The sequence below is a fragment of the Diceros bicornis genome, chromosome 7 (assembly GCF_020826845.1).
Source record: "Diceros bicornis minor isolate mBicDic1 chromosome 7, mDicBic1.mat.cur, whole genome shotgun sequence".
Taxonomy (NCBI): domain Eukaryota; kingdom Metazoa; phylum Chordata; class Mammalia; order Perissodactyla; family Rhinocerotidae; genus Diceros; species Diceros bicornis.
The window spans coordinates 19859625-19884712 of NC_080746.1; the positions used below are offsets into that span (position 1 = coordinate 19859625).

A 25088-nucleotide genomic window follows, 5' to 3' on the forward strand; every position below is an offset into this window, starting at 1 on the left:
GTTCAAAGTATTTTATTTAGACATTGTAATTGTGACCAGTTCTCTCTTGTACCAGTGACAGACATAGTGGTCTCCTTTCCCCAGTTGAAGCAGTGCATATGCAATAGCTATTGTGTCACTATCTTTATTTTTCTTCACTGTTAGAAACCAAAGTCTTCTCTGCTGGCTGGGGGCTGACAGAGGATCTGGGTTATCTCCTTCTGATCTTCAAAACAAGAAAGAGATGTTAAATATTTTGACTCTTGATCCTTTTTCCTGGGAGAGGAGAGTAAAGGGTCCCCAGTCCCCCTAGTCTTTCATCCTGAATTTGCACAGAAGAAAGCGGGTGCCCAGCATGGCCGTCCTGCTGCTGCTGACGGACCCCCATGCAGCTGTCCTTCTCACTGATATTGGCAGCTCAGCTCCTGGACCCAATATCCCTCAAGTGGATTTCTGCAGAGCAAGAGTCTTTCTCGGGATCTTTTCTATGGTCCCCAATCTCCCCTCCACTTGGCGTTGTGTTGGCCACCAACTACTCACCAGACAGAGGCTACCAAGAAAGCCCTAACAGCTACTGTTTGACTTCTCGGGGCTCGTTGCAACCTCGATGCCCCCAGCTGTCCCCCCCACCCCTGCCCAAGCTCAGCCTGTTCCATTGACGTGGTACTGTATCGATGGAAGACCAGACTGCCACCCCCAGCAACCACCCAGATGAAAGCCAGTGAGCCTATTAACCGTGCCATCTTGCGAACTACACTTTTAAAAAATCATTGCTTTGTATTGTAGTAACCAATATGCGCAGTATATGTTGAATGTATATGAATATACTTTCCTATTTCTGTTCTTTGAAAATGTCAGAAGTATTTTCTCTTTCTCATTTATGTTGAACTAAAAAAGGATTAAAAAAACCTCCAGACCCAAGTTGCAATAAGACCTTTAGTCCTTTCTTTATGGGCGCTTACAACTTAGTAACTTAGTTGGACAGTAGGGGATTGTGAAAATAAAAACCTGATTACGATCTTATGTTGATATATTATTTGCCTTGTGGTTCAGAGTCTAGTTGGGAGAAGCATCCAGCTGGGTAGAAGCTGGAACGCTGGAGGCTGCAGAAGTCTGTCTACCAAGTGTGAGTGGAACTTTGAGCAATCCACTGTCTCACCCCACCTTGTAAAAGTAGCATTCTCTAGAATCCGGAACTCAGCTCCGCACTGTGTCTGCAGGTACCTGGCTTGGACTCTGCCCCTCAGAAGGGAGCATTTGAGTTTGCTGAGTTGGATGGAAAATAGATTCCTTGAGAGGGTACTTTTTTTTTTTTTTTTAAGATTTTATTTATTTATTTTTTTCCCCCCAAAGCCCCAGTAGATAGTTGTATGTCATAGCTGCACATCCTTCTAGTTGCTGTATGTGGGACTCGGCCTCAGGATGGACGGAGAAGTGGTGCCTCGGTGCGCGCACCGGGATCTGAACCCGGGCCACCAGCATCAGAGCGCACGCACTTAACCACCAAGCCACAGGGCCGGCCCATGAGAAGGTACTTTTGAAAGAGTAGAAGGAGGGCCTCAAAGAGTTGGCACAGGCTAGGGCCTTTATGAGGTGACTTCAGTCAGCCCAGAGATGTGATCCCCAAAAAGTGTTAGGATAGAAAGGGGACTTTACCTAGAGTTTTGCCCTTTTCCCACACCTGGACTCCAACAGGGCAGGGTAGAATTTCCAGCAAGATCCCAGGCATGGCTAAGAGAAAGCTGATTGAAGGTCTTCTCTGAAGCAAGATGACTGAAGCTGGAAATATTGACTGTGTTTGTAGAAAGAAGAGTGAGAGGAGGGAACTTACCAAGGCTTTCGAGTCCCTGGTGGACTAGAAAATCACTGTGGGACTATTTAGAACAGAAAAGAACCTTCTCAAGCAGAGTCTTCTAGAAATCGTCTGTCTGTACACACTCCCATGGAAGGCTGGGTGAGTGTCTCTGGAACCAAACAGCAGTATACCCAGGTGCCTTCCAACAACTGGTAACAACCTTTTGCAATAGGTGCCACTCTCCCCAAGTCAGCCAGGGTGCCTTTGGGACAAGCACAGAGGAATCAGTGCATTGCCTCCTGGATAGATCTGGAGATCTGGGCTCTAGAAAATAGAAGGCATGCTGACAGATCCTTACTGGTCTTCTTTCTGACTTTGTGGTACCCCCTACCCAACTCCAACTGCAAAAATGAAGAATTCAGAAGGCTGGCATGCCTGCCAAGGAGCCAGACCCCTGCTCATGCTGGTCACAGGTGAGCTCTGTCGTCACCTTAGTCTCCTAGGCAGAGGGGCAGGAGAGAATCTTGCATTTGGTTGGTTACAATGCCCTGCCCTAGAGTCTAAACTAGGGCTCTATTTACCACCAGGAGCTACAAGAAAATTGCCAAATAGGAAATATTGGGAGGGGGGGCTCCTCTCTCCCCTGATCAGTCCAAACCTCCCCAACCCCCAGTCTCCCATCCTGACCTGCACCACATGCTCTCAGATGAAACGTTCTGAGCGGGGTCCGTGATCCAGGGCCAAATGCTTAAGAGTTTCCTGAGTCTCCCAAGGCCCGCTCCTTCAGATGACTCTTTACCATCCTGGGGACACTTCCGTTAGTGCACCAGTGTCGTTCATTGAGCAAATATTTGTTGAGTGTCTGTTAGGTGCCAGACCAAGCAAGGGGACAGAGTCCTCCCAGTGCAGACTGACCAGTACGACGTTGGGACATAAATTGTGAAATGAGTTGCTAATCATTCTGAGCAAAATCCACTCCTGCAGTCAGCTAGCAGCACTGTCACATGTGTCAGGGGACCCAGGGCCAGCCACTTGGTCACCCATTTCTGGAGACTCCCATGATCAGGGGAAGAGAGTAGTGGGACTAAGGGCCTATGTTGGTGGGCCCTCACCCACTAGGCAGCTAGTCCAATCCATGGGCACTCGACACCTCTAACAATACAGGATAGACCCCACGTCTGATTCTGAGATATGCCCAGTTTGTTGGTGGTGGTATTTCCATAGGCCTCCATCCAGAAAGACTTCCTTCTCTAAAATATTAGTAACAAGGGTCTTGGGCTAGTTTAAGCCAAATATCTTACAATGAAGCAGAGTAGACATGCTAGTGTGTGTGTGTGTGTGTATAAGTATAAGATACTTACCTAATAAGTATATTAGAAAAGAAACCTTCCTGCTTGGTAAGGTGCTGTCAAACAGCACTCCCTAGCCTGATGCCTTGAAATCCCCAAGCCAGGAAGCTAAGAAGTCCTGAGCAGAGTACGAGGCACCATGGGAGTCGGGGCCCTGCTGCTGGTGGCCAACAGGCCACCATCAAAGCACTAGAAGCCAGGCCTCCTGATTCCCAGTCCTGCGAACACCAAATACTAATGGCTGGAGAACGCAGGGCAGCTGTTTGCAGCTCTGAGCTGCAGTCTTCTCTCAGGCAAAATAATAAGGAGAATATCTGGCCAGCTGGCCTTACAGCAACATACTAAGTTAATTGTGAAAATGCTTTGGCCACTAAAGAACTATGCAAATGTCGGATACCAGATTTAGCCATAATAATTATTTCAGTAATAAACCAAAGAGAAGGGTAAAACAGTGGCAAGTAGCTTGGAGTCCAACCAGTAAGCTTCTGAAATCCCCCATATGCTGGCTGGGACAAGCTCTACCCCAAAAATGAAAAGAAGCTCTCTCAGCCTGAGACACCAGGAGCTGCCCTAGCAGGGGAGCGGCCTCCCTCCCACTCTGCAAACAACAGGCAGGAAGCTGAGCTGGCCAAGTGGCAGCCCAGGCAGACTGTTTGCTGAGTCTCCCTCTGCACGGTCCCACAGACCCCTGCGGGGGGTGTGGGGGGGCTAGTCCTGGAACAGAGGTCCCACACCTCAGCATCTGCAAGTCAGGGCCACGCGGGAGAAAATGCGATTCCCTGCCTTGCCCCACTTCTGCTGCCAGAAGCCGAGGTCTTAGCTCTGGTCTGACAATGCAAACTTGTTCAGTGGGAACAAGGGGATAGAAGGCCAGAAATTGCGATTCTGGGACATAGAATAGTTACCGTTTACTCAGTGCCAGGCACCGTTCAGTTTTGCCATACATGTTCAAATTGAGTGCTTAAAACAACACAAATTTATTATCTTACAGTACAGTTCTGGAGGTCAAAAATCCAAAATGGGTCACACTAGGCTAAAATCACGGTGTCAGCAGAGCTGTGTTCCTTCTGGAGGCTCTAGGGGAAAACCTGCGTCTTTGCCTTTTCCGGCTTCTAGAAGCTGCTCACATTCCTTGGCTCATGGCCCCCTTCCAGCAATCACATCAGTCTGACTTCTGATTCTGTCCTCTCTTCTCCTTCTCTGACTCTGCCTCTCCTGCCTCCCTCTTGTATATTTAAGGATCCTTGTGGTGGCATTGGGTCCACTTGGATAAGCCAGGATGACCACCCCATCTCAAGGTCCTTATGATCACATCTGCAAAGTCCGTTTTCCATGTAAGGTAAGAATCACAGGTTCCAGAGAGGAGGACATGGACATCTTTGGGAGGCCATTATTCTGCCTGCCATACATATCCCTACTATAACTCTAGGGGATGGCATGTTCTATCATTATCTTCATTTAACAGATAATAAACTGAGGTGTGGGGAGGTTATATAACTTGCCCGGGGTCGTACAGCTAATAAGTGGCAGAGCTGGGATTCAAATCTGAGACTGGCTCCAAAGCTTTCTTCTCTGAGACGAAAGGCATGAGATTGGCTAGGATGGGAGAGGCCTGGAGCCCTGCCACTCCACGATCCGGCAGACGGTGGCCCAGGCTGGTCTTCAGAATGTTAGGGAGTTTCCAGGGTAGATGATGCAGGGCCCATTCTGCCCTGGGTCCTAAGTTCAGAGACCTGGGTTCGAAGTCCAGCCCTGCCTCTAACTCCCTGGGAGACCAGAGACATCGGGCAAACTCCTTTCACTGTCTCGTTTCCTTGTCTGTAAGATGGTGGGGTGGGGAGAGGCTGGAGCCGTTGATCTCAAAGTTCTTCTCAGCTTGAACATTCACATGTTCTATGACTCAGGTCCTGTTGGTTGGAGGTCTTGGCCTCTCAGGAGCAACCTTACAAAATGGTGCCACAAATACCAACGAACACACAGCACTTTCCAATCGCAGGATCTCACTGGGTCTTCCAACAACCCGGCCATTCTTGTCTCCATTTTCCTGATAGGAAGCCACGGCTCAGGGAGATTACATAACTGGCTCACGATCCTCCTCCAGGATTTTGCAAGTTGGAGGCAAAGTGAAATGAGAAACCAGGTCTTTTGCTACTTCCCAGACCAGAGATCTCTCCCCCAGTGACCCTAAGGGCTGGCATCCATTCTCACCTGTGCGTGATCAAATATAAGTATGGACAATGCAAGGATACATGTATTCAATACAAGTGACTTCTTTATTCTGAGATTATGCCTTTTTTTGGTGTTAAAAAATCTTCTGAAGTGCTGGTCATGGTAGATGGTAGGGTTTGGGCAGGAGGGGCAGTGGGAAAGATTTTTACATGACAAAATTAAAAGTTGGCAGCTCCATGGGTCTCTCAAATTTGTATTGAAATATTAGAGGTCTCTGAAGTTTCAAAGTCTAGGAGCCACTGAGCTCTCTCTGCTCTCCCCAGGCAGCTCCCTAGCACCGCAGGTTCCCTTTGCTTATGGATTTGGGAGGTCTTCCAGGGCCCGGAGTGGGGTGTGTGGGACCTGTCGGGATGAAGGACGCAACAGAATGTTGGTGGGAGGGCTGTCTGCCGCCTTTGTGGGGTCGAGGTCAGGGGTGGGTGTGACATAATTTCCCTGGAATGCGAGAGGACGGTGGGGGAGGACATCTCCTGAGTGGAGGAGTCCCAGCCAGCTTGTGTATTCTTCTTCCTTCCCTCCTCTCCCCGGGTGGGTGGCTGCTCTGTCACAATGGACAATGGCGGACACATACCCCCCCACCGAGAAGAAGGGGATGGGTGCAGCTGACCCCGGCCCAGGGGACCCGCCAACCTGCAACCGCCCCCTCCCACTCCCACCTGAATCCTTGATCCCTGGCCCTGCAGCCCCTGGAGCTTCCTGTTTGCCCACTCTATTTGCCGGCCCCAGGGACAGGGCTGATCCTTGAACTCTTAAGTTCCACATCGCTAGGACCAGTGAGCAGTGGCAAGGCCTGGGCTGGGCTTATCAGCCTCTCAGCCCAGCCTCTGCCTGGAGACATAAATAGGCCGGGGAGAGCTGGCTGTTCGAGACTGCTGAGGCGCTGAGGTAAGTGCTGCCGCCTGCTCCAGGTTCCTCCGGTTTCTCCCAACTCTAGCATCTGAGGCTCAGGCTCTGGGTTCCTGGCTCCAGGCTGCCTCATACCCCCGATCCCGGGCTCTGGAGACCTGAGGCCTTCTCCCATTCTGTGCTCCCCTTCCTCCTCCCTCGGCTGGAATGAGTGGGGAACACAGAGCTCCTGCATGCTAGAAGCCGCCCTACTCAGCCAGGCCCTTCTTCTCCAGGTCACCCACATCTCTTCAGGATGAAAGCCGTGGTGCTGACCGTGGCCGTGCTCTTCCTCACGGGTAGGTGCCGCCCAACCTAGGGAGCCAACCATCAGGGGGACCCTTCTCCCTAAACCCCAGTGGTCCACCCTCCTGGGCACAGGGAGCAAAATTTCTCACTAGCCCCTTCTCCCCTGCCTCCAAGTCTGGCATTTCAGCTCAGATCCTGGCCCAGAGCTGACCTGATCTGAGTCTCCCCTCCCACCTCCAGGGAGCCAGGCTCGGTATTTCTGGCAGCAAGATGAACCCCAGTCATCTTGGGATCGAGTGAAGGATTTAGCCACCGTGTACCTGGACGCCGTCAAAGACAGCAGCAGAGACTATATGAGCCAGTTTGAAGCCTCCGCCTTGGGAAAACAGCTGAAGTAAGGACCCAGCCTGGGGCCTGGGGCAGGGGCTGGGGCTGCTGGTCCTGGGGGGCAAAGAGGCCTGTGGGAAGATGTAGCCCAACTGCCCGAATCCCCATCTACTATTTGATGGGCCCCATAGAAGGCCCGGATGGAGAAACAGGAAGGGGATCCCAGAGCAGGGTCACAGCCTCCTAGCAAGCGACAGAGCAGTGCCACCTAGTCAGGAGTCACAGCACTGCCTTCTGTCTGCAAGTGCAACAGCCCCTTCCCGTTCTCAACCACCTCCTCTGCTCCTGCCCAGCAGCAGAGATGGCTGTCTTCAGAGAGGAGAATGGTCTGGAAGTATAGAGATGAGGACCTTAAAAGGCCCAGCTATGGGGACAGACAAGACTGGATACCAAACCCAGCTGCATCTCTTTCTAGCTCTTCAGTCCACCTGTACAATGGGATGTGGTGGTGGTGGGGGTGTGGGGTGCACTGGGTGAAGATAGTGTATGGGAAAAGGCAGGCTGGGGTGTGACCCACAGCTATTGCACACTCAGCGACAGGTGTTGCCCAGGTCTCACTACAGGTGAGCTGGGGCGCTGGGCCTGCAGCTCCGCGGTGTCCAGGGTGCCAGTGAGGCCACCTCTGAGGCCCTCTCTCTCTTCCCCTTCAGCCTGAAACTCCTGGAAAACTGGGACACCTTGAGCGCCGCCGTCAGCAAGCTGCGCGAACAGCTAGGCCCAGCTACCCAGGAGTTCTGGGACAACCTGGAAAAGGACACAGAGGGGCTGAGGCAGGAGTTGAACAAGGATCTGGAGCAGCTGAAGCAGCAGGTGGAGCCCTTTCTGGACGACTTCCAGAAGAAGTGGCAGGCGGAGCTGGAGACCTACCGCCAGAAGGTGGCGCCGCTGAGCGAGGAGCTCCGCGAGGGCGCGCGCCAGAAGCTGCAGGAGCTGCAAGAGAAGCTGAGCCCGCTGGCCCAGGAGGCGCGCGACCGCCTGCGCGCCCACGTGGAAGAGCTGCGCGTGCAGATGACGCCCTTCAGCCAAGAGCTGCGCCAGCGCCTGGCCTCCCGGCTCCAGGAGCTCAAGGCGGGCGGCGGCGCCACCCTGTCCGAATACTACACCAAGGTCACCGCGCAGCTGAAAGCGCTCAGCGAGAAGGCCCAGCCCCCGCTGGAGGACCTCCGCCAGGGCCTGCAGCCCATGTTGGAGAGCTTCAAGGCCAACGTCCTTTCTGCCATCGATGAGGCCTCCAAGCAGCTGACCGCCCAGTGAGACGCCCATCGCCACGGGAACTCCTCCTGTGGGCCCCGGGACCCAAGGGGCTCTCTCCTCGGGTTCCCCTTTCCGTCGGTTTCTTAGAATAAATGTTTCCAAAGTGGGATGCACGTGTTGGGTTGTATGTTTTTTGGAGCTCCAATTATGATTTTTAAACAATAAAATGTTTTCAAAAAAGTCTCTTTTGGGAGAGTGGGGGCTGGGTGTGGGCCACTGGAGGACACCTCCAAGGGAGACCGGCCAGGAAGCAGCACTTCCCTGTTGATTTTCCAGTTGGAGCTGGTCAACTCCGAACCTAGGCCTTTCAGGGCCTTTCGTCAGTGTGGGAGGACCTGCTAGGCCCTGGCTGCTTGTTGTCGGGTAGTAGATAGAGCCCCTTCCCGAAGGGGGCCAGAACAGAAAGGAAATAAGAGGACTAGGCAAAGCGACAGAAAAGCTGGGAAAGAACCTCAAACAGTAAGTCCTGCACCCTGGCTGAGGAGAGTCAGGAAATGGTCTGCTCTGTTGGGAGAAGTGGACTCCCTGTTCCCAGCAGGGTTCCTGTGGGCAGAGGACAGCAGCCTCTCCCAGCCCTCCCGCTCTCTGCTGGCTGGGGTGGGCCCAAGGAGCAATCGAACTTGAAGGATTTGGGCAGGTTCAGGTGAAGAGCTTAGTGCTCGCTCCTTCCTCCTTTATTAATTCAAAAAAACGCTTAAATAAATGCTTCCTTTTGCTTTTCTCACAAGGGCGGCATGCCACTCTTCACACTGCCACCCCACCCAGAAGCAGGCGCTGTTTCCTCAGGCACAGCTGTGGAAGCCAGTGTCCTACCCACGGGGCTCCAAACCCTGCCACCCCCTCTTTCTGCCAGCTCTGGCCTGAGTCAGAAAAATAATCACCACCTCCTGCAGGTGATTAGCACGTGTTTATTTCCCCAGATGCTTTCATATCCGTCATCTCACTGCACCCTTCCCGAAGTCCTGAGTAGACTGCCATCAACTCCACGGGACGGATGAGGAAGCTGCAGCTGGGACGTGTGAAGTCACTCGCCGAGGCTGACGAGCAGGATGGGCAGCATTGCCCTTTTTAGACCCATCTGCCCCTGGGCATCCATGATTATTTTTTTAAAAAAGTGTGTGGCCAGGCACTCAAGTTCACATAGATGCGCACGCAGGCATGCATATTCTCATGTGCATCTCTGTTCACAGCCAGCCCCTCTCCACACTCAGGTACATATACCCCCATGTGCATGCACGTGGCTTTGCTGATCTTCAAAGATATGAGCCGTGCATCCATGGAGACTTCCTTACCCTCTCCCCCTGGTGCAGGCCGCTGGATAATCTGTCCCTCCTCCCCCTCCAGTGTGTCTTAACTCGCAGATAAAGGAGTGGGCTTGCAGTTCTTAACCATCCAGAGCTACAACAAGCAGTGTCAAGCCCAGATTTGGGTTAGAATATTTTCCAGGTGTGGGGGCTGCGATCCCTGGGCCAGCAGCGCCAGAAGAGAAGCCCGGGTAGATTTCCATTGCAGACATCTCCAAGTGGGGCTGGATGTACTGATGCCACCAAGATCTGTCAAGGAGCCCTCCGACACCTGGCCTAGGAGTAACTAAGCAGAATATGGGCAGCAGACCCGCGCTTGAGGTCCGGCTCTGGCATTTGCTGGCTCTGTGACACTGGGCAAGTGCCTTCACCTGTCTGAGCCTCAGTTTTTTCATTGGAAGAGTGGGGGGCCTGCTCAAGTAGTCTATGGTTCTGGAACTCTCTGTCGTGAACATCTGTTGGGTGGTGCGGACATAACAGAAGCAGCCTTTGTTGTGTAACCTTGGGTTCCTTCTTTGTCCCCAGGACACTAGCCCTCCTCTTCAGTCCTGGTCCCAAGGGGACAATCGGCTCAGCCTATAGCAACAATGACAATCGTTTACCAGGTGCTTTTGATGGGCCAGGTGCTGTGCCCTGTCTCATTTCATTCATTCATTCAACAAACCTACAACGGAGGAGGTATTAATGTGCCCACTTTACAGATAAGAAACTGAGGCTGATATAAAGTGATGGAGCCAAGACTAGAGCCTAGTTGCATATTACTCTAACCACCACCCCATCGGCCTCCTTCCCTCAAGTGTGGTTGCGAGGGCCAGGCGGCCGGGGTGGTGCAAGTCAGCTCCATAATTCTGGTGAACACACACAGTCTCAACTCTGATGATGACAGAAAAATGCCAGCCACAGTGCCTGGCAGAGACCACACACTCAAGTCATGTTGTATGGCATTTGGCAATTTATCCAAGTGTTGTCAAATCTCTTATCCCGTTTGGTCCTCCCCACAAGCCTGTCGAGGCAGTAGGGTAGGTAGGGTTATTCCTCCCTTACAGATGAAGAAACTGGGGCCCAGACACCACCCAGCTTCTAAGAGGTGGGTAGGGCACTGGCCCCAGGTCTGCCCGAGTTGGAGTCAGTCCAGCGCCTGCCCGGAGAACAGCCCTGGCCCATTCCCATGCCCGAACATACATGGCACGTGTGGGACACCCACTCATGGCAGCTTCTCATCCAGCTTTATTGGGAGGTCAGCATGCCTGGGGGTGATCAGGTCCAGGGTGGGGTGAGAAGGCACTGAGGATGCTGGCCCTTTCAAGCGACCTTCGGGGGCAGCCCTGGAGGCCGCAGGACCCAAAGAGCCTGCAGGATGGACAGGCAGGTGGACTTGTGGCGTCAAGGTCTCAGGCGGCCTCAGAGCCTGCAGTTGCTTTGGGCTAAAAGGTGGAATCCCAGAACCCGGAGAACTTGCCCTTCAGCTTGCTCCAGTAGTCTTTCAGGGAGCTGAAGCCATCTGACACCCAGTCCCTGGGGGGTAAATCAGTAGGGGGAAGCAACAGAGGTGGGAGTGAGAGCTCTGTAGGTGGCAGCAACCACGGGCCCCCACCACGTCCTCACCGCCTCTCCCCCCACCCCAGCCTCACCCAGCAACGCCCCTGAGACCTCAGGCAGGGACCCCCACAGCTGCCACCCCAGGCAGAAGAGATGCCGAGGGTGGTGATGGGACCCTAGCACAAGTCCAACCCATGTTTCTCCAGGTTGGGCAGCCCTTTGTGCTAACACGGGTCCGAGGCAAGCTGGAGAGGAGTGACTGAGTGGGGAGATGTGTAAAGTCAGGGCTCTCATTCTATTCTAGGCAAATGACGCCCCCTAGAGTTGTACAACCTGGTGGCTCTGAGTGGGATGGGGCAGAAGGAAGCAGTTTCTCATTTGGAAAATCATCAGAGGATTGATTAGCTGTGTGATCTGGGGCAGGTCACTTAACCTCTCTGAGCCTCGATTTTCTCATCTGCAAAATGGGGAAAATAATACTCCATAGCCAGTTCTGAGCACTAAGAATGTTTGTGAATGCCTCTGCTACGTCAATGGAGCGGAGGTGGGGAAGGGGGTTGGGGAAAGGAGAAGACTAGCAGGCAGGGGCAGGGTGGGAGAGGAAGGACAGACTTCTGCTCACACAGGACCCCGGGGTTGGAACAAGGCAGAATCACACATACAAACACCCTGGGCTGAAATCGGTCAGGTGGGGCCTCCCAAGCCAAACCTCTAGCCAGACTATCAGAAAAGGAAATGCAAGTGAGGGCTGCAACGGCCTGCCATGGAGCCACGGGGCACTGCGGGAGAAAAGAGGGACGACAGAGGGAGGCGAGGCCAGGGGGAGACAGGAGGCAAGCAGTCCTGCCTCGGTCACCTCTCCTGGCAGCCTGGAAAAGCCCTGGAAGGAACCCCGTTTTATAGACCAGAACACGGAGGCTCAGAGAGGTGCAGGCCCTGGTTGGGCGTGGGAGAGCCACAGCCCCACCTCCAGGGCTTTCGCCAGGTCAGGGGCAGGTGGGTGCTGAGGGAGCCTGTGCAGAGGACAGGTAAGGAGGGCGTACCTGGCGTGCTGGGCCACCTGGGACTCCTGCACGCTGGTCAGTGCGTCCTTTGCTGTCTTGGAGGCGTGCTTCACGTAGCCATGCACGACATCCAGAAGGGAGGAATCCTCATCCTCTGCAGCTCCTACGAGGAAAGCAGGGCTGAGTCGGGGGGATGAACCTCTGGGGAGCCCTCGACTCCTGCCCAGCCAGCCATCAGGGCCCGGGATCCCCAAGCCACCTCCCAAGGGTCCTCTAGGCAGACAGCTGCCCCCAGCCCAGTCCCCACAAGCTGCTTACGGGCGGAGGCCAGGAGCGCCAGGAGGGCAACAACGAGGAGGACACGGGGCTGCATGGCACCTTCGTTCCTGCAGGAGAGTCCTGTGAGGGGCACCCCAAGTCCCCCCACCACCTCTGGGCCCTCCCTGGGGAAGTGGTGTGGCCCCTTAGGTGGAACCTGAGCTGGGTCAAGCCAGGAGAAGAAGTGCCCTGCTCCCACGCTAATACGGGGAGATGAAGGGCTTTCAGATAGGGATCCCGGGAAGACCCAGGTGCAGAGAGAGGGGGATGGGATGGAGCAGAAAACCCACCAGCCTAGGAATCAGGACACCTGGGTTCTGGCCTGGTTTCTGCCACTAACATGCTGTGGGACTTTGGGTAGATATCTGTCCGTTTCCAGGCCTCAGTTTTTCTGTCTGGGGTAGGACTAGGGTGTTCTTCCAGTCCTACACATGCAGAGTGAGGGGAATCTGGGGCCAGTTCCAGGCCCAGCTCTGCCGCTACACTCTGTGTAACTTTGGGCAAGTGACCGTCCTCCTGGGCCTCGGTTTCCCCCAGTGTGCAGTCAAGCCTATGGCTTCCTTGGCTCCAGCCAGCTCTCTTCCAGCTCTGCTGGCTGGGCCGGGCAGGGACCCTCCTCTGCTGCTCCCCATCCCTGCTCACCTCACCTCCCAGGGGCATTACCTGGAGCAGCTGCTTCTAGAAGAACTGGGTAAGCAGACAAGAGGGTTCTGACCTGTTTTATACTGTCCCCAGGGCAGCAGGCACCGAGGGCCCAGTGAGCCGGGCAAAGGTCACCTGCTGATCAGTCTAGACCAGAGCCTGAGCAGGGCAGCCTGCTGGGAGAGTTGGGAAATCTCTAGAAGGCTGTGGGCGCCCATGCCGCTCGCTCTCCTGCTACGCCTGTAGCCCAGATGGGCTCAGGAACTGGGGGTGTATGGGGCCTTCCTAGCAGCCTGGCTCCCCAGGGAGAGGCTGGTGAGATGGGAGGGTGCTTAGGGGACAAACCAGGGACCTCTGGGCCCACCTCAGTCCCTCACACTTGGTCCCTCCCTCCCCTGCCCCCAAGCCCTGAAAACAGCCTGGACTGGGGGGGTGGTGGCGGTGGTGAGAGGGTGATGGGCTTCTTCAGACTTGGGAACAACTCAGTGGGCTGGGGTGGGGTGTCTAGAGGGAAGTCCCAGAGACCTATGGGCAGGGCTTGCGTGGGGTACGGGTGACACAGTGGAGTTCACACGGCCCCCTCCCCAGCATCTCCATCTCTGGGCTTCAGTCCCGGGGCTGCCCACCCAGGAGCCTCCCCAAGCTAAGCCCAGGGCAGGGGTTGGTGGGAGAAGGGCAAAGGCCACGCTGAGCCCAAGGCCTTTGTCCTGCCCTTCCTCCCCTCCTCCTCCCCTTGCCCTCTGGACCCTCTGATAACATTCCCTGGGGCAGGAGCTAGGCTCATGGCTGAGGCCCTCTCTGAACTGTGGGAGCAGGGTTGATGCCAGCATCGAGTACCTCACACCCTGGGCCTCAGTTCTTCCGCCTGGAAGCAGCAGACCTCATAGCCCCCTGGCTGGGTGCACACGGGAAGGAACCAAGACTGTGGGGAGGCCCGTCTGGTGGGGGGAGTGAACCCAGAGGAGCCCTGCAGAGGCAGTCGGCTGTCCAGGAGAGGCCTCAGGCCCTTCTCGGGGTGAGGTGTCCCCTGCGCCCACGCTGGGAAACGGAGCCTGGATGGCAGGACCAGGGGACTTTGTCTCTGGATGCTAAGACTTCGGAGCCAAGAAATCCCAGGTTTAAATGATGCCTCTGGCACTTACTCGTAGACCCAGGTCCAGAGATCTCTCTCAGAGCCTCAATTTTGTCCTCTGTAAAATGGGGATAGAATGGTGATATGCCAGAGCTACGGCAAAAGTAAATAAGATATGTACAAAGCAGCTGGTCCATGGAGGGGCCTTGATAAATCTCTCTCCCTGCCTCCCAGACACCTTGCCCTTCCCCAGACAGCATAGTCTGAAGGCAAGAAGAGCTTCCAATGTAGAAACTGGATTTTTGGCAGGCAGCCATCCTCTCAGGAAGAAGTAACTAACCCCACAGTGTGAAATCAGAGGCCTGAGAAAGTGGCCTGGCCCTACCCTCAGAATTCTTTATCCACAGCTGAGACTCGAAATTCCTCTATTAGAGACTCATTCCTTGGACTTAGATCTTGTTTTCTTTTAAAATGCAATTATTCAGATTGCTGTGAAGGAGACATTATTAACCCCATTTTATAGGTAAGAAACCTAAGGCTCATAGGGGTAGAGACATACCCAAGTGCACACTTCCCATCTGTGGCAGAGCTGGGAACCAGAATCCAGGCTCAAACACCCATGCTGGTCCCAAACAGCTTGGAGAGATGAGACCCTTGGAGATTTATCAGATTGATACCTCAGAGCAAATCAGTTTCAAATGTCTTTAAAGCACAGCTTTGGGGATGGGGTGGGGAGGGAAGGAAGATGATTAGCAGGTCACTGAAGGATTTGGGTATTGGAGAAGGTAGAGGGCCACCTGTACTCACTTCCTTCTTTTGTTCTGGCCTGTTCCTCAGCCCCGAGGTGAGGGCCACAGTGGGAACCCAGATTCCAGGCTGGGCTGGGGTACAAGGTCCTTGGGCCCTGGGCGTGCTAGAATGGGCTGGCTAGACCCCTTAGCCCGGTTCCTCCAGGCCCCTCTCCACCCGTGTAGTGGTCTGGATGAGCCTGTGCTCTCCCTCCTACACAGCAATGGGCCCAATGAGGCCAGGGAGGTCAGGAGACGCGGCAGAGACCCAGCAGGGCGGTGCTGAGCTGGGTAGAGAACCCGAGCGTGCGGACTCGTGCAGCTGGGTCATGCATGCTGTGAGGCCTGGGACCTCACCTCTGTCAAGAGCTCGGCACCAGTGAGCGCCTGTCCCCCTTCCAGCAGCTCTAGCCTGGGTCTGGGTAGGGGCTGTCTCGGGGCCAGCCTAAGCTCTCCCTCCCTCCTCCTCTGGCTCCCCTGGAATGAGGAGACTGCTCTGGGCTCAGCCCACAGACTGACTCTAGGGAGTAACTAGTGGTGGTGGGGAGGAGTGGGAAAAGGCTTGACTAAGTGGGGCCAAAATGGGTCCTCTGGGATTGGGCCCACTCCCTCTGCTTGCACTTGTGTCTGAGAGTGGCTTACTACATGAGCCTCTGTGATCCACACCCCTGCCTCTAGGCTGGACTGAGCAGCCCTGATTCAGCCCTGCCAACCACAGGCCCTGGTCCACCATGCCTCTCCACGCTGGAAGTTCCTCCTAGAATCTCACTCAGATCCTTCCTATTACAACAGGAGCTACTCCCCTTTAGTTCTGCCCTGGGAGAAGGGCCAGTGTGGAACATATGTGGGACACAGGTCCATATGCCTTGCCTGTCCTTGGCTGGGCCTGTCCCTGCCTGGGCCTGAGCTGTCCCCTCCTGACTCCGATCTCTGGGCTGACCCCTGGTTTGATCCCCATGGGTGGACAGGAGGGTGGCTGCAGGTAATGCTGGACTGTCGGCCTCATCGCCTCACCAACCATTCGGTCTGTCTGTTGTGCAGACAAGGACACTGAGGCTCAGAGAGGGATGTAACTCACTCAGCACCACACAGGCCCTTTGTGCCCACCAAGGTGGCCGTCCTCTGACCTGCAAGCCCAAGTCCTTCTGTAGGTGCTGGCACTTGTGCCCAAAGAGAACCAGAGGCCCAGCTGGAGCAGAGTCTGCTCTTTCCATCAGCAGCTTGAACTCTTTAGGATGGGGCACAGGGGCTCTCATGCTCCCCCGGCCCCCAGCACAAACCCATCCACAGATTGGTACAAAGCATGCCCAGAGTCTTTGGGAAATACAGGCATTCACTAATGGCGTCCCACCACGACAGGTGGGGAGGCAGCGCACCGTCCCCGGGGCTGCACACAGGCCCGCGCCAGGCCTGTGGCTCCAGGCCTTAGCTTTGTGCCCACAGACAGCTGAGATATCTGCACACTTGTGTGACTCTGCACACATCCTGGCAGTCGCTCTCAAATATGCTCAAATAGGCACTGACAGTCCCAGCGTGTGTACACCAGGCCAGCAAGACAGGCAATCTCTGACCCTGTCACGTTGATGGCACCTGGTGCTCAGATTAAGTCCAGGAGGGCAAACTGCAGCTGAGGTGTCCTTCGTGACTCACTGCCCTCCTCACCTCTGGCCAGGGGGAAGGGAGGGGGGCACTGAGCACTGAACTTTGCGCCCACCCCAGGCTGCACTGTGCCTGATTCGGGAGCAGGACCAAGGCCGATGGGTCAGTGTTGCAGGGGGTAAGCCCCTCGGGGGCAAGACATGGCTAATGCTTGCTGAGCGCTTACTATGCACCAGGCATGGTTCCCAGCATTACACAGGTCATCTCACCGAATCCCCGCAGCCCAGGAGGCAGGTACTATTCTATGCCCCGCTGAGGTAGCCAAGGCTCAGAGAGGTTAAGAGACTTGCCCAAGGCACAAAGACAGTGAGTGGGGAGCCCAGATGCAAACTCAGGGAGTCCGACTCCAGAATCTGAATGCTTAATAACTACTGCGAGGCGGCACAGGCTGCTTCAGGAAGGAAGGGCTGCCTGAGACTGGAGGTGACCATGGGTGGTGTGGGGACACTGCATGGTAGTGGGGACCCTGCAGAAGGAGTGTAAGCATCAGAAGGCCTGTTAGCTGTCTTCAGTCCCATGAGACATCAAGGCACCTCTGGTATGTGAAGCAATGGAGACGTGGTAAATCAGAGTCAGCACAGCTGTGTCTGTTCTAACAGCAGATAGCAGGGCCGCCTGCACGCTGGCTCGGCGCTCAGCGACGGCAGCCAACAGCGCAGTGTGGGGGGTTTCCTCTCGTGGTCACTCAGGGTGGCGTGGTCTAGCAGAGGGACCCCAGCTGACCAGGCTGCGTTGTTTTCTTGGTGGCTGTCTTTCTGTGATTGTGTGTGTGACCTCAACTGTAGAGAATGTTAGAAGTTCAAGTAGAAGACCCCCTGGGCCCTACCACCATCCCCCGTCCCCCGGAGAGCCTCAGGGCCTGCGATTCATCACAAACCCACTGCCCCTGCCCAGGGAGTGTGGCCAGGGGGGAGGTGGGCAGGAGTCAGGCCTCAGGCTGGCCCCGCCCACCACCTGGCGACCCCCAGGGGGCTGGGTCGAACTCTGCCACTCTCACTGGACTGCACTCCCTGCATTGGTCCAAATCCGGAAAATGATATTATTATTAATAACAACTATTTTTTAGGGCCTACTCTGTGCCAGGCACTACACTACTCACTTCACAAGCACCATCTCATTTCATACACCCAACAACCCCACTTTTCAAAGCAGAAACAGGCTCAGAGCTAGGTCAAGTTGAGTCACTAGACTGAGGTGGCACAGCTTGGCAGTGGTGGGACATGAAGCACACTTGCAATGAACCCCTTCAATACAGGGCCCTGCCCACCGCACCCACCTCCCCAAAGGCTTGGAAAGGCCCCTTCCTCCCGGCCGCACCTTGACTGGAGCCCTGGATCTCAGCTCATTGCCCCCATCTGCGGCCCTGGGTGTCCCAGTCCAGTGTCTGGTGCTCTGAGCTGGAGTCAAGGTTGGGGGATGTGGGTGCGGGGCTCTCTCCCCTGGGGCAGACAGAGGAGGGATGGACTTTGCCCCCAAAGCCTGCACAGACCCAGAGCTGCCAGCAGGCCTCTGGGACAGTAGTCCTGGGCTCAGGGGTTCCCTAGGCCTCAGTTCTCCCGGAGCTCGTGACTCCCCCACCCTCCCTCCCATGCTGGGTGCAGCAAGCACAGAATAGCTGCCTCTGACCGCTGCCCAAGCCCCAGTCTGCTGTCAGCTTCCACGTTGTCTTAGGATCACAAAAGTCCAAGAGGCCTTCTGGGAATGTGTCACCTTCCAGCGTGGAGTCACACCGGGGAGGGAGGCGGGGAGGGCAGCCTGGAGCGGGTTTAAATGACTGGCTGGCTCCCAGCTTCAGCCAGTTGCAACAGCAGCACAGCGGAGCTGCCTGAGAACTATTCCTCTGGCCCCCTCTGATTCCAGGAGGGATCCAGTGTGGTGTGAGACTCTTCCAGCCCAGTGAGGAGCCCAGGATGTTCCTGAAGGCTGTGGTCCTGACCCTGGCCCTGGTGGCCGTCACCGGTGAGTAGGAGCTGCCTTCGGATGAGGCTCTCAGGCAGGGCCCATCTGTTGCATCAAGTGGGGCAGGGTGGAGAGTCTGGGGCAAGGTGAGAGGATGATTCCGAGTGCCTGTCAGCCCCAAGCTGGACGCAAGGGGCTGCCCAGTTGCCGCCTGGCTCTCAGGCGAGCTGGCCCATTCACAGTGGTCGGCCCCTGGCATTGGTGCTATATCAGCGTCATATGCCCCTGTGGTTTCTAACCAGCCAAGCACGGAGAGGGAAATCTGCGGTTGGGCTCCCCCACCATCATCCAGTCTGCAGCTCAGGGCTGGGGCACAGGGGCGAGGAAGGAGACGGGTCCTCATGAATCTCTGTTTCCTGCCCAGGTGCCCAGGCTGAGGTCAGTGCCGACCAGGTGGCCACTGTGGTGTGGGACTACTTCAGCCAGCTGAGCAACAATGCCAAGGAGGCTGTGGAACATCTCCAGAAGTCTGAGCTCACCCAGCAGCTCAAGTAAGAGGGGCACAGCTTGCAGGGCGTGGCTTCTTAAAGGCCATGCAATGTGCTGTCAAGGGCTGAGCTCCGAGGCAGGAGACCTGGGTTTAGGATACCCACCACCCTGCCACTAACTCCCTGGGTGACCCTGAGGTCTTGACCAGGGATTCACATATGCAAACAGGAAGGCTGGACTGAATAATCCTTAAGGTGTCTTCCTGCTTTAACTTTCTAGTGTGACAAATGGCCACATCTTAGCATTGAGGCTCACGGAAGCAACTGCTTGTGGTCACATTATAGTAGATTCTGTGCCTCATGCTCAGGATGAGATCCAGAGATACAAATTCAATGTTATTACACCCATGGTCCATTACCTCCATTCTCTCAAATCATGATCCACCATAGGGAGGGGCCATAGAGAAAAGACGGGTGAACTCGGTACCCGCGACCACTCACCTGTCCTAGGCAGGTGCGTATAAGGTAGGTGCTGTGTAAGGAGACAGGTCCTGGCATGTAACGCCAAGTGTAACGGTGGCCCCTTGTGCCCTTCCCTGGCAGCGCCCTCTTCCAGGACAAACTTGAGGAAGTGAACACCTACAGGACTGACCTGCAGAAGAAGCTGGTGCCCTTCGCCACGGAGCTGCATGAACGCCTGACCAAGGACTCCGAGAAGCTGAAGGAGGAGATTCGGCAGGAGCTGGAGGAGCTGCGGGCCCGGCTGCTGCCCCACGCCAACGAGGTGAGCCAGAAGATCGGGGACAACGTGCGCGAGCTGCAGCAGCGCCTGGGGCCCTACGTGGAGGAGCTGCGCGCCCAGGTCAACACCCAGGCGGAGCGACTGGGGCGCCAGCTGAGTGCCTACGCGCAGCGCATGCAGACCGCGCTGCAGCAGAACGTGAACAACCTGCAGGCCTCGCTCACGCCCTACGCCGACGAGCTCAAGGTCAAGATCGACCAGAACGTGGAGGAGCTCAAGAGGCACCTCACGCCCTACGCAGACGAGCTCAAGGTCAAGATCGACCAGAACGTGGAGCAGCTGCGCCGCAACCTGGCTCCCTACGCGGAGGATGTCCAGGAGAAGCTGAACCGCCAGCTGGAGGGCCTGGCCTTCCAGATGAAGAAGAACGCCGAGGAGCTGAAGGCCAAGATCTCGGCCAGCGCCGACGAGCTGCGGCAGAAGCTGGCGCCCCTGGCCGAGGACGTGCACGGCAAGCTGAGGGGAAACCCCGAGGGGCTGCAGAAATCGCTGGCGGAGCTGGGCGGCCACCTGGACCGGCAGGTGGAGGAATTCCGCCGCCACGTGGAGCCCTACGGGGAGACCTTCAACAAAGCTTTGGTGCAGCAGGTGGAGGAGCTCAGGCAGAAGCTGGGCCCCTATGCGGGGGACGTGGAAAGCCACTTGAGCTTCCTGGAGAAGGATCTGAGGGACAAGGTCAACTCCTTCTTCAGCACTTTCAAGGAGAAAGAGAGCCAGGACAAGCCCCGGGCCCTCCCCCAGCAGGAGCAGACGCTGACCCCCCTGGAGAACTGAGCTGCCCCTGGTGCTCACGTCCCACCACTGACACCTGCCCTGCCCTGCCATCTGTCTGTCTGTCTGTCTCAAAGAAGTTCTTGTATGAGCTTGAGGACACATGTCCATTGGAAAGTGACACTGCCTCTGGCTACTCAATAAAGCTGCCGAGAAACTAGCCCAGCCTGATTGCAGTGTGACTTCTCTGTGTTGCTGGGCCTGAGATGGGGATGAGACCACTCCTTGGCAAAGCTTAGCAGAGGCTCACAAGGGGTAGTTTGGGGGACACCAAGGTCTGGGGAGACTGCAGGAGGGGTCAGGGCAGGGAGTGCCAAGACGGGTGAGGGGAGCGCTCTAAGGGGGAAGTGGAAGATATCACCCATTATCCAAAGATGAAATATGCAACCCACTTATGTTTGCTTAGCTAGCAAATATTTATGGTTACTAAATGCCTCAGTGTGTCAGTCACTGTTCTAGGCACTGGACAATGAGCAAAACAGCTTTTGTGGAGCATGACTCTGACACTGCTTCCCTCTGAGGGGCCATGGAGGCAAGCAGGACATGGTCCCTGGCTTTGGAGAGCCCACAGCCCAGTGCCGGAGACTCTCCTTGCACAAGGAGAGAATGCCTTTAACTTGACTTATTTATGTGAATTTTGGTTTATTCCATCCTACCCCACCCCACCCCACCCCATTCCCATTATAAAAATGATTCATGCTTATTTTAAAAATTTCCTGACTACCAAACCCATGGTCTCCAGAGTTGAGGAATGAGGCCTGGAGACGTGGATGAGTCCTGGGAGGTGGAATGCAGCAGGTTCCTGGGGCCTGTGGGGCCTGCTGTGCTCTGCCCAGGACCCTCCTGCAAAGGGGCCTCCTGTCGGGGTGGAGGTTACCAGCCACTGGGGTAGACGGCAGGGCGAGAGAGGAGCTGGACCCCAAGCAGTCTCACCAGCGCAGCCAGCTGTGGGCAGCTGCAGCCTGTGGAGTGGGCTCCCCCTCCAACCTCAGAAATTCAGACTCCCCTGAGCAGGAAGCCTCAGAGAAGAGCCAGTTCAAGCCCTTGTCCCAAAGGAGCTAATATCCTGGCTGTCACTTCTGACCCTAGGTCTGCGAGTCCAGCCTGGCACCCCTTTCCTTCCCAAAGTGGGGTGCAGGCCTTTCAGGGCTTTCCTAGAACACACCCAGAACGCCCTGGGGGGCAGGGTCCTGGGAGAGTGTTCTGGGGCCTCCTGTCTCCACCCTTCCCCGCTCCCTCCCTCCTAAGGTTCCCTCAGGACAGTGGCCCCACAGGCATGGTCTGGCCCAGGCCTATCCCGCTCCGGCCCTGGTGCGGCCCTGGTGCTGGTCTGAGCGTCTGCCTATTGGGAAGGATTAGGCTTGGGAATTAGGCAAACCTGAGTTTGAATCTGGGCTTTTCCACTGACCACTGGGTGCTTTGAGGTAGACTATTTGACCTCTCTTGGAAGATAGGAATGGTAATGATGCTCAGCTCCCAGAGTTGCTGGGAGGGTTTAATGGGACCGTGCATTTTAAGCACTTCACACAATACGGGGCAGAGTACACAGCAGTAACTGTTGGCTTGTTGCTGCTGCTGCTGTAGCACCATCGATGCCCAAAAAATGTGATTTCCTTTCCCTGCCCACTCCTTACCCCCCTGACGCTGGGTCACATGCTCTATAACACGAGGCCACCAGAGCTGGCCAAGGGCAGACCCCTGGCTCTCCCCGGCCCCAGCTGCTCTCACTCCCACCCTCTGGGTCAGTAAGGCTGCTGCCGCCTGCACAGCTGGCCCACTGGGAGGGCAGGAACCTATGTGTGAAAATACCTTGACAAGCCACCAGGCACCTGGAGGTTTACTGGCCACCTTTGGGAAAGATCCAAACAGAATGAGGCACTAAAATGATGTGCGACAGAGGGTGAGCAGGTTTCTGAGTGGGTCTGGAAGCTTCAGAGATGCTCTCAGACCTCATCTGAGGGCCGCCCGGTTGAGTGCTGCCTCCAGGGTCCCTGAGGCCTCAGTGTGTTCCAGAGCGTGGTCCTTAGTATGAGTCCTGGATAGTCTCCCCCACAGCCCCCCCGGGCCCTCCTGCAGGCCTCCGAGGGTCGTGCCATGGCCGTGGTCCCCCTGCGTGAGGAATGCCTTCTCTCCTACACCAAGATTTCTCACCTGCTCTTCAGTCTCCGGGATCCCTGACCTGGCAGATGTCCGCTGGTAGCGGCATCGCTTCCAGCTGCCTAGCCTCGGACCCTCCTTTGGTTTGTTTGGGGAATTTCTCACTCATGAGTCTTGATGGTGTCAAAGCCTACTTCCCATGGGAGACACTAAAAATGCCAGCCTCTTGCCTTCCATTCTCCCTTCTTCTAGAGTGTGGCACGGGGCCTATGCTCAGCAAATCAGATGCAATGCCCCAGACTCGGAATAAGAAGCTGGTGTAAAGACACAGGGAGAGTGGAGAATCTTTTCTGGATGGGCCGGAGCAGCGGGGCAGCAGGAGCCAGCTTGAGGCTCAGGGCAGCACTGGGGCTCGCCATGGCTGCAGGGCACGCTGGGATATCCTGGCTCAGTGGCGGCAGCAGTGTTGTCCCCATGGGTCTAGTTTTGTGGAGTGATCATGGCCATGTTTCTCCCTTAGCTTCCCTATTCTTGTCTATTTTCCAAACCAAGTACTACCGCTTTCCTCAAAATTTCCAGAAATATTTGAGTAAACTCATTTTCTGCTTGTGATTCTCAGAGTAGGTTTCTGTAGCTAACAATTCAGAAACTTGATTGACATGCCCCTTCTCTCTTGTGGTGGTTTCTCTTGCTTTGGCCCTTGGAAGCTGTACCCCCATCCCTGACCGGTTCTGGTTGGTCCTGTTGGTTTGTCTGGGATATACTTATTAGTCCTCCTTAGGGCTGGTTCCATCTTTCAAGGAAGGCAGTCTTCCTCTTTTGCTCTAAGCTAGTGGGTGGGCTGTGTCTCCTATGCCTCAGTCATCCCAGGGGACATCTCTAGCAGCTAAAATGATCAGACAACTGAGGAGATGAGGACACGACCGCGTTGTGCTCAGCTTGGGCAGCCAGCTCCATCCACCCTCTCAGAGGTGCTCTGACAACCAGGCTCAGGTCTCCCATGACGTCCTGAGTTCAAGCAAAATGCTCTGATATGGTTTGGGGAATTTTTTTATTTATGAGAAGATGTCTGAGCTATTTTAAGCAAGACAAAAAGGCAATGTCCTGCATTATATGCATCATACAACCCCTTGAAGCAACACACATGCATATTAGAGTGTGAATGTGTAAGGAGGTGAAAAGTCTGTTAATTCAACAGCTGGACCTAGAATTCCTCTTACAGAGAGCACTGTATTTGGCAGTCTACACTGGCTGCTGAAGAGGAGACCCTGAGGAACTGGCTGGAAGGAGACTGTGAAACAGACGGGGCTTCAGCTGTCTGTGCGTCCTCTGTACAGGCGTTTGAGGTGGTAATGAACAATGGGAAAGGAGGGGAGGTCACGGGGGGAAATAGGGAATAAAAGAGGAGGCTAAATCATCCCCCCACCAAAAGCGATGGCCAGTGAGGAACATCCAGTGGCAGAAGGTTGTATAACTTGTAAATATAGCAATGACAACAAAGCCGACACTCTGCTCACTAGTGCTAAGTGCTTTTGAAAGACATGATATATGTACCATGTGGACTCATATAATCCTTACAACAGACTGTGACATCAAAGACGCAGTAGGCGAGGAGAAGGCAGTTCAGAATGGTGAGGTATGTTGTCTGGCATGTGGTGGAACTCAGACTGGAAGCCAGGCCATCCAGCTACAGGACTTGACTCTTAACTCCCAGGCTGTGGTGCCTCTAGGGTGAGCCTGGCATAACGAGGAGGAGTGCAGCCCTGCTAAGAACCCCTAGAAAGAAGGGGGGACTCCCACCATACAAGGGCAGGTGGGTTCTGCCCAGTTACATTTGGATTCCAATATCTGGCTTATGGAGAAGAAAGAAATCTGGAAGCCGAGAAGGTAAATTCATCGGGGCCCATCTCAGGAGGGTGGGCTCTTGCTTTCTACTTTATACATTTATTTATTGTTGAGATTTTTTTTTTTTTTGCAAAGAAGATTTGCCCTGGGCTAACATCTGTTGCCAATCTTCCTCTTTTTTTTTTGCCTCCCCAAAGCCCCAATGCATAGTTGTATATCCTAGTTGTAAGTCCTTCTAGTTCTCTAGTTCTTCTGTGTGAGCCGCTGCCACAGCATGGTGACTGACGGACAGGTGGTGTGGTTCTGTGAGCGGAAAGCGAACCCAGGCTGCCAAAGCGGTGAGAGCGCCGAACTTGAACCATCAGGGCTGGCTCTATTGTTGGGATTTTAAGATGATGTTTTAGTATTACTTTTTTATTGTAATAAAATACATGTAACATAAAATTTGCCATTTTAACTGTTTTAAAGTGTACAATTCAGTGGCATTAATTACATTCACAATGTTGTACAACCATCACCACTGTCTCCAAAATTTCTTCATCACCCCAAACAGAAACTTTGTATCCATTAAGCAATTCCCCATTACCAGTCCCCAACTGCAGCCTCTGATAACCTCTAATCTACTTTCTGTCTCTATGAGCTTGACTATTCTGGATAGTTCATGTAAGTGGAATCATGCAATATTTGTCCTTTTCTGACTTACTTATTTCACTTAGCATAATGTTTTCAAAGT

At 54.9% G+C, this 25088-nt stretch overlaps 3 protein-coding genes across 4 annotated transcripts; 2 read left to right on the forward strand and 1 right to left on the reverse strand.

Annotated features, from left to right (window-relative positions):
- Window positions 1-6159: 6159 nt before the first annotated feature.
- Window positions 6160-8234, forward strand: APOA1 (apolipoprotein A1). Of its 2 annotated transcripts, XM_058544494.1 has the most exons (4): window positions 6160-6237; window positions 6474-6536; window positions 6727-6880; window positions 7524-8234. In XM_058544494.1, exons 2-4 carry the CDS (start codon window positions 6494-6496, stop codon window positions 8125-8127), a joined length of 801 nt encoding a protein of 266 aa, XP_058400477.1. In that variant the 5' UTR covers window positions 6160-6237; window positions 6474-6493; the 3' UTR covers window positions 8128-8234. The 2 variants fall into 2 exon arrangements, with proteins under 2 accessions (XP_058400477.1, XP_058400476.1); XM_058544493.1 differs by lacking the exon at window positions 6160-6237 and having other exon boundaries at window positions 6302-6536.
- Window positions 8235-10656: 2422 nt separating this feature from the next.
- On the reverse strand, window positions 10657-19791 carry APOC3 (apolipoprotein C3). Its single transcript, XM_058544496.1, has 5 exons — window positions 19493-19791; window positions 14077-14124; window positions 12293-12360; window positions 12014-12137; window positions 10657-10946 (listed from the first exon to the last, which is right to left on the reverse strand). Exons 3-5 carry the CDS (start codon window positions 12345-12347, stop codon window positions 10856-10858), a joined length of 270 nt encoding a protein of 89 aa, XP_058400479.1. The 5' UTR covers window positions 12348-12360; window positions 14077-14124; window positions 19493-19791; the 3' UTR covers window positions 10657-10855.
- On the forward strand, window positions 18364-20416 carry APOA4 (apolipoprotein A4). Its single transcript, XM_058544495.1, has 3 exons — window positions 18364-18412; window positions 18777-18903; window positions 19444-20416. Exons 1-3 carry the CDS (start codon window positions 18364-18366, stop codon window positions 20414-20416), a joined length of 1149 nt encoding a protein of 382 aa, XP_058400478.1.
- Window positions 20417-25088: the final 4672 nt, after the last annotated feature.

Coding starts and splice junctions, on each gene's coding strand:
- APOA4 (XM_058544495.1), top strand. CDS start 18,364: ATGTTCCTGAAGGCTGTGGTCCTGACCCTGGCCCTGGTGGCCGTCACC. Junction 18,413..18,776: donor GGCCCTGGTGGCCGTCACCG/GTGAGTAGGAGC, acceptor TTTCCTGCCCAG/GTGCCCAGGCTGAGGTCAGT. Junction 18,904..19,443: donor GAGCTCACCCAGCAGCTCAA/GTAAGAGGGGCA, acceptor CTTCCCTGGCAG/CGCCCTCTTCCAGGACAAAC.
- APOC3 (XM_058544496.1), bottom strand. CDS start 12,347: ATGCAGCCCCGTGTCCTCCTCGTTGTTGCCCTCCTGGCGCTCCTGGCC. Junction 12,138..12,292: donor GGCGCTCCTGGCCTCCGCCC/GTAAGCAGCTTG, acceptor CTTTCCTCGTAG/GAGCTGCAGAGGATGAGGAT. Junction 10,947..12,013: donor CAGGTGGCCCAGCACGCCAG/GTACGCCCTCCT, acceptor TTTACCCCCCAG/GGACTGGGTGTCAGATGGCT.
- APOA1 (XM_058544494.1), top strand. CDS start 6,494: ATGAAAGCCGTGGTGCTGACCGTGGCCGTGCTCTTCCTCACGG. Junction 6,537..6,726: donor GGCCGTGCTCTTCCTCACGG/GTAGGTGCCGCC, acceptor TCCCACCTCCAG/GGAGCCAGGCTCGGTATTTC. Junction 6,881..7,523: donor GCCTTGGGAAAACAGCTGAA/GTAAGGACCCAG, acceptor CTTCCCCTTCAG/CCTGAAACTCCTGGAAAACT.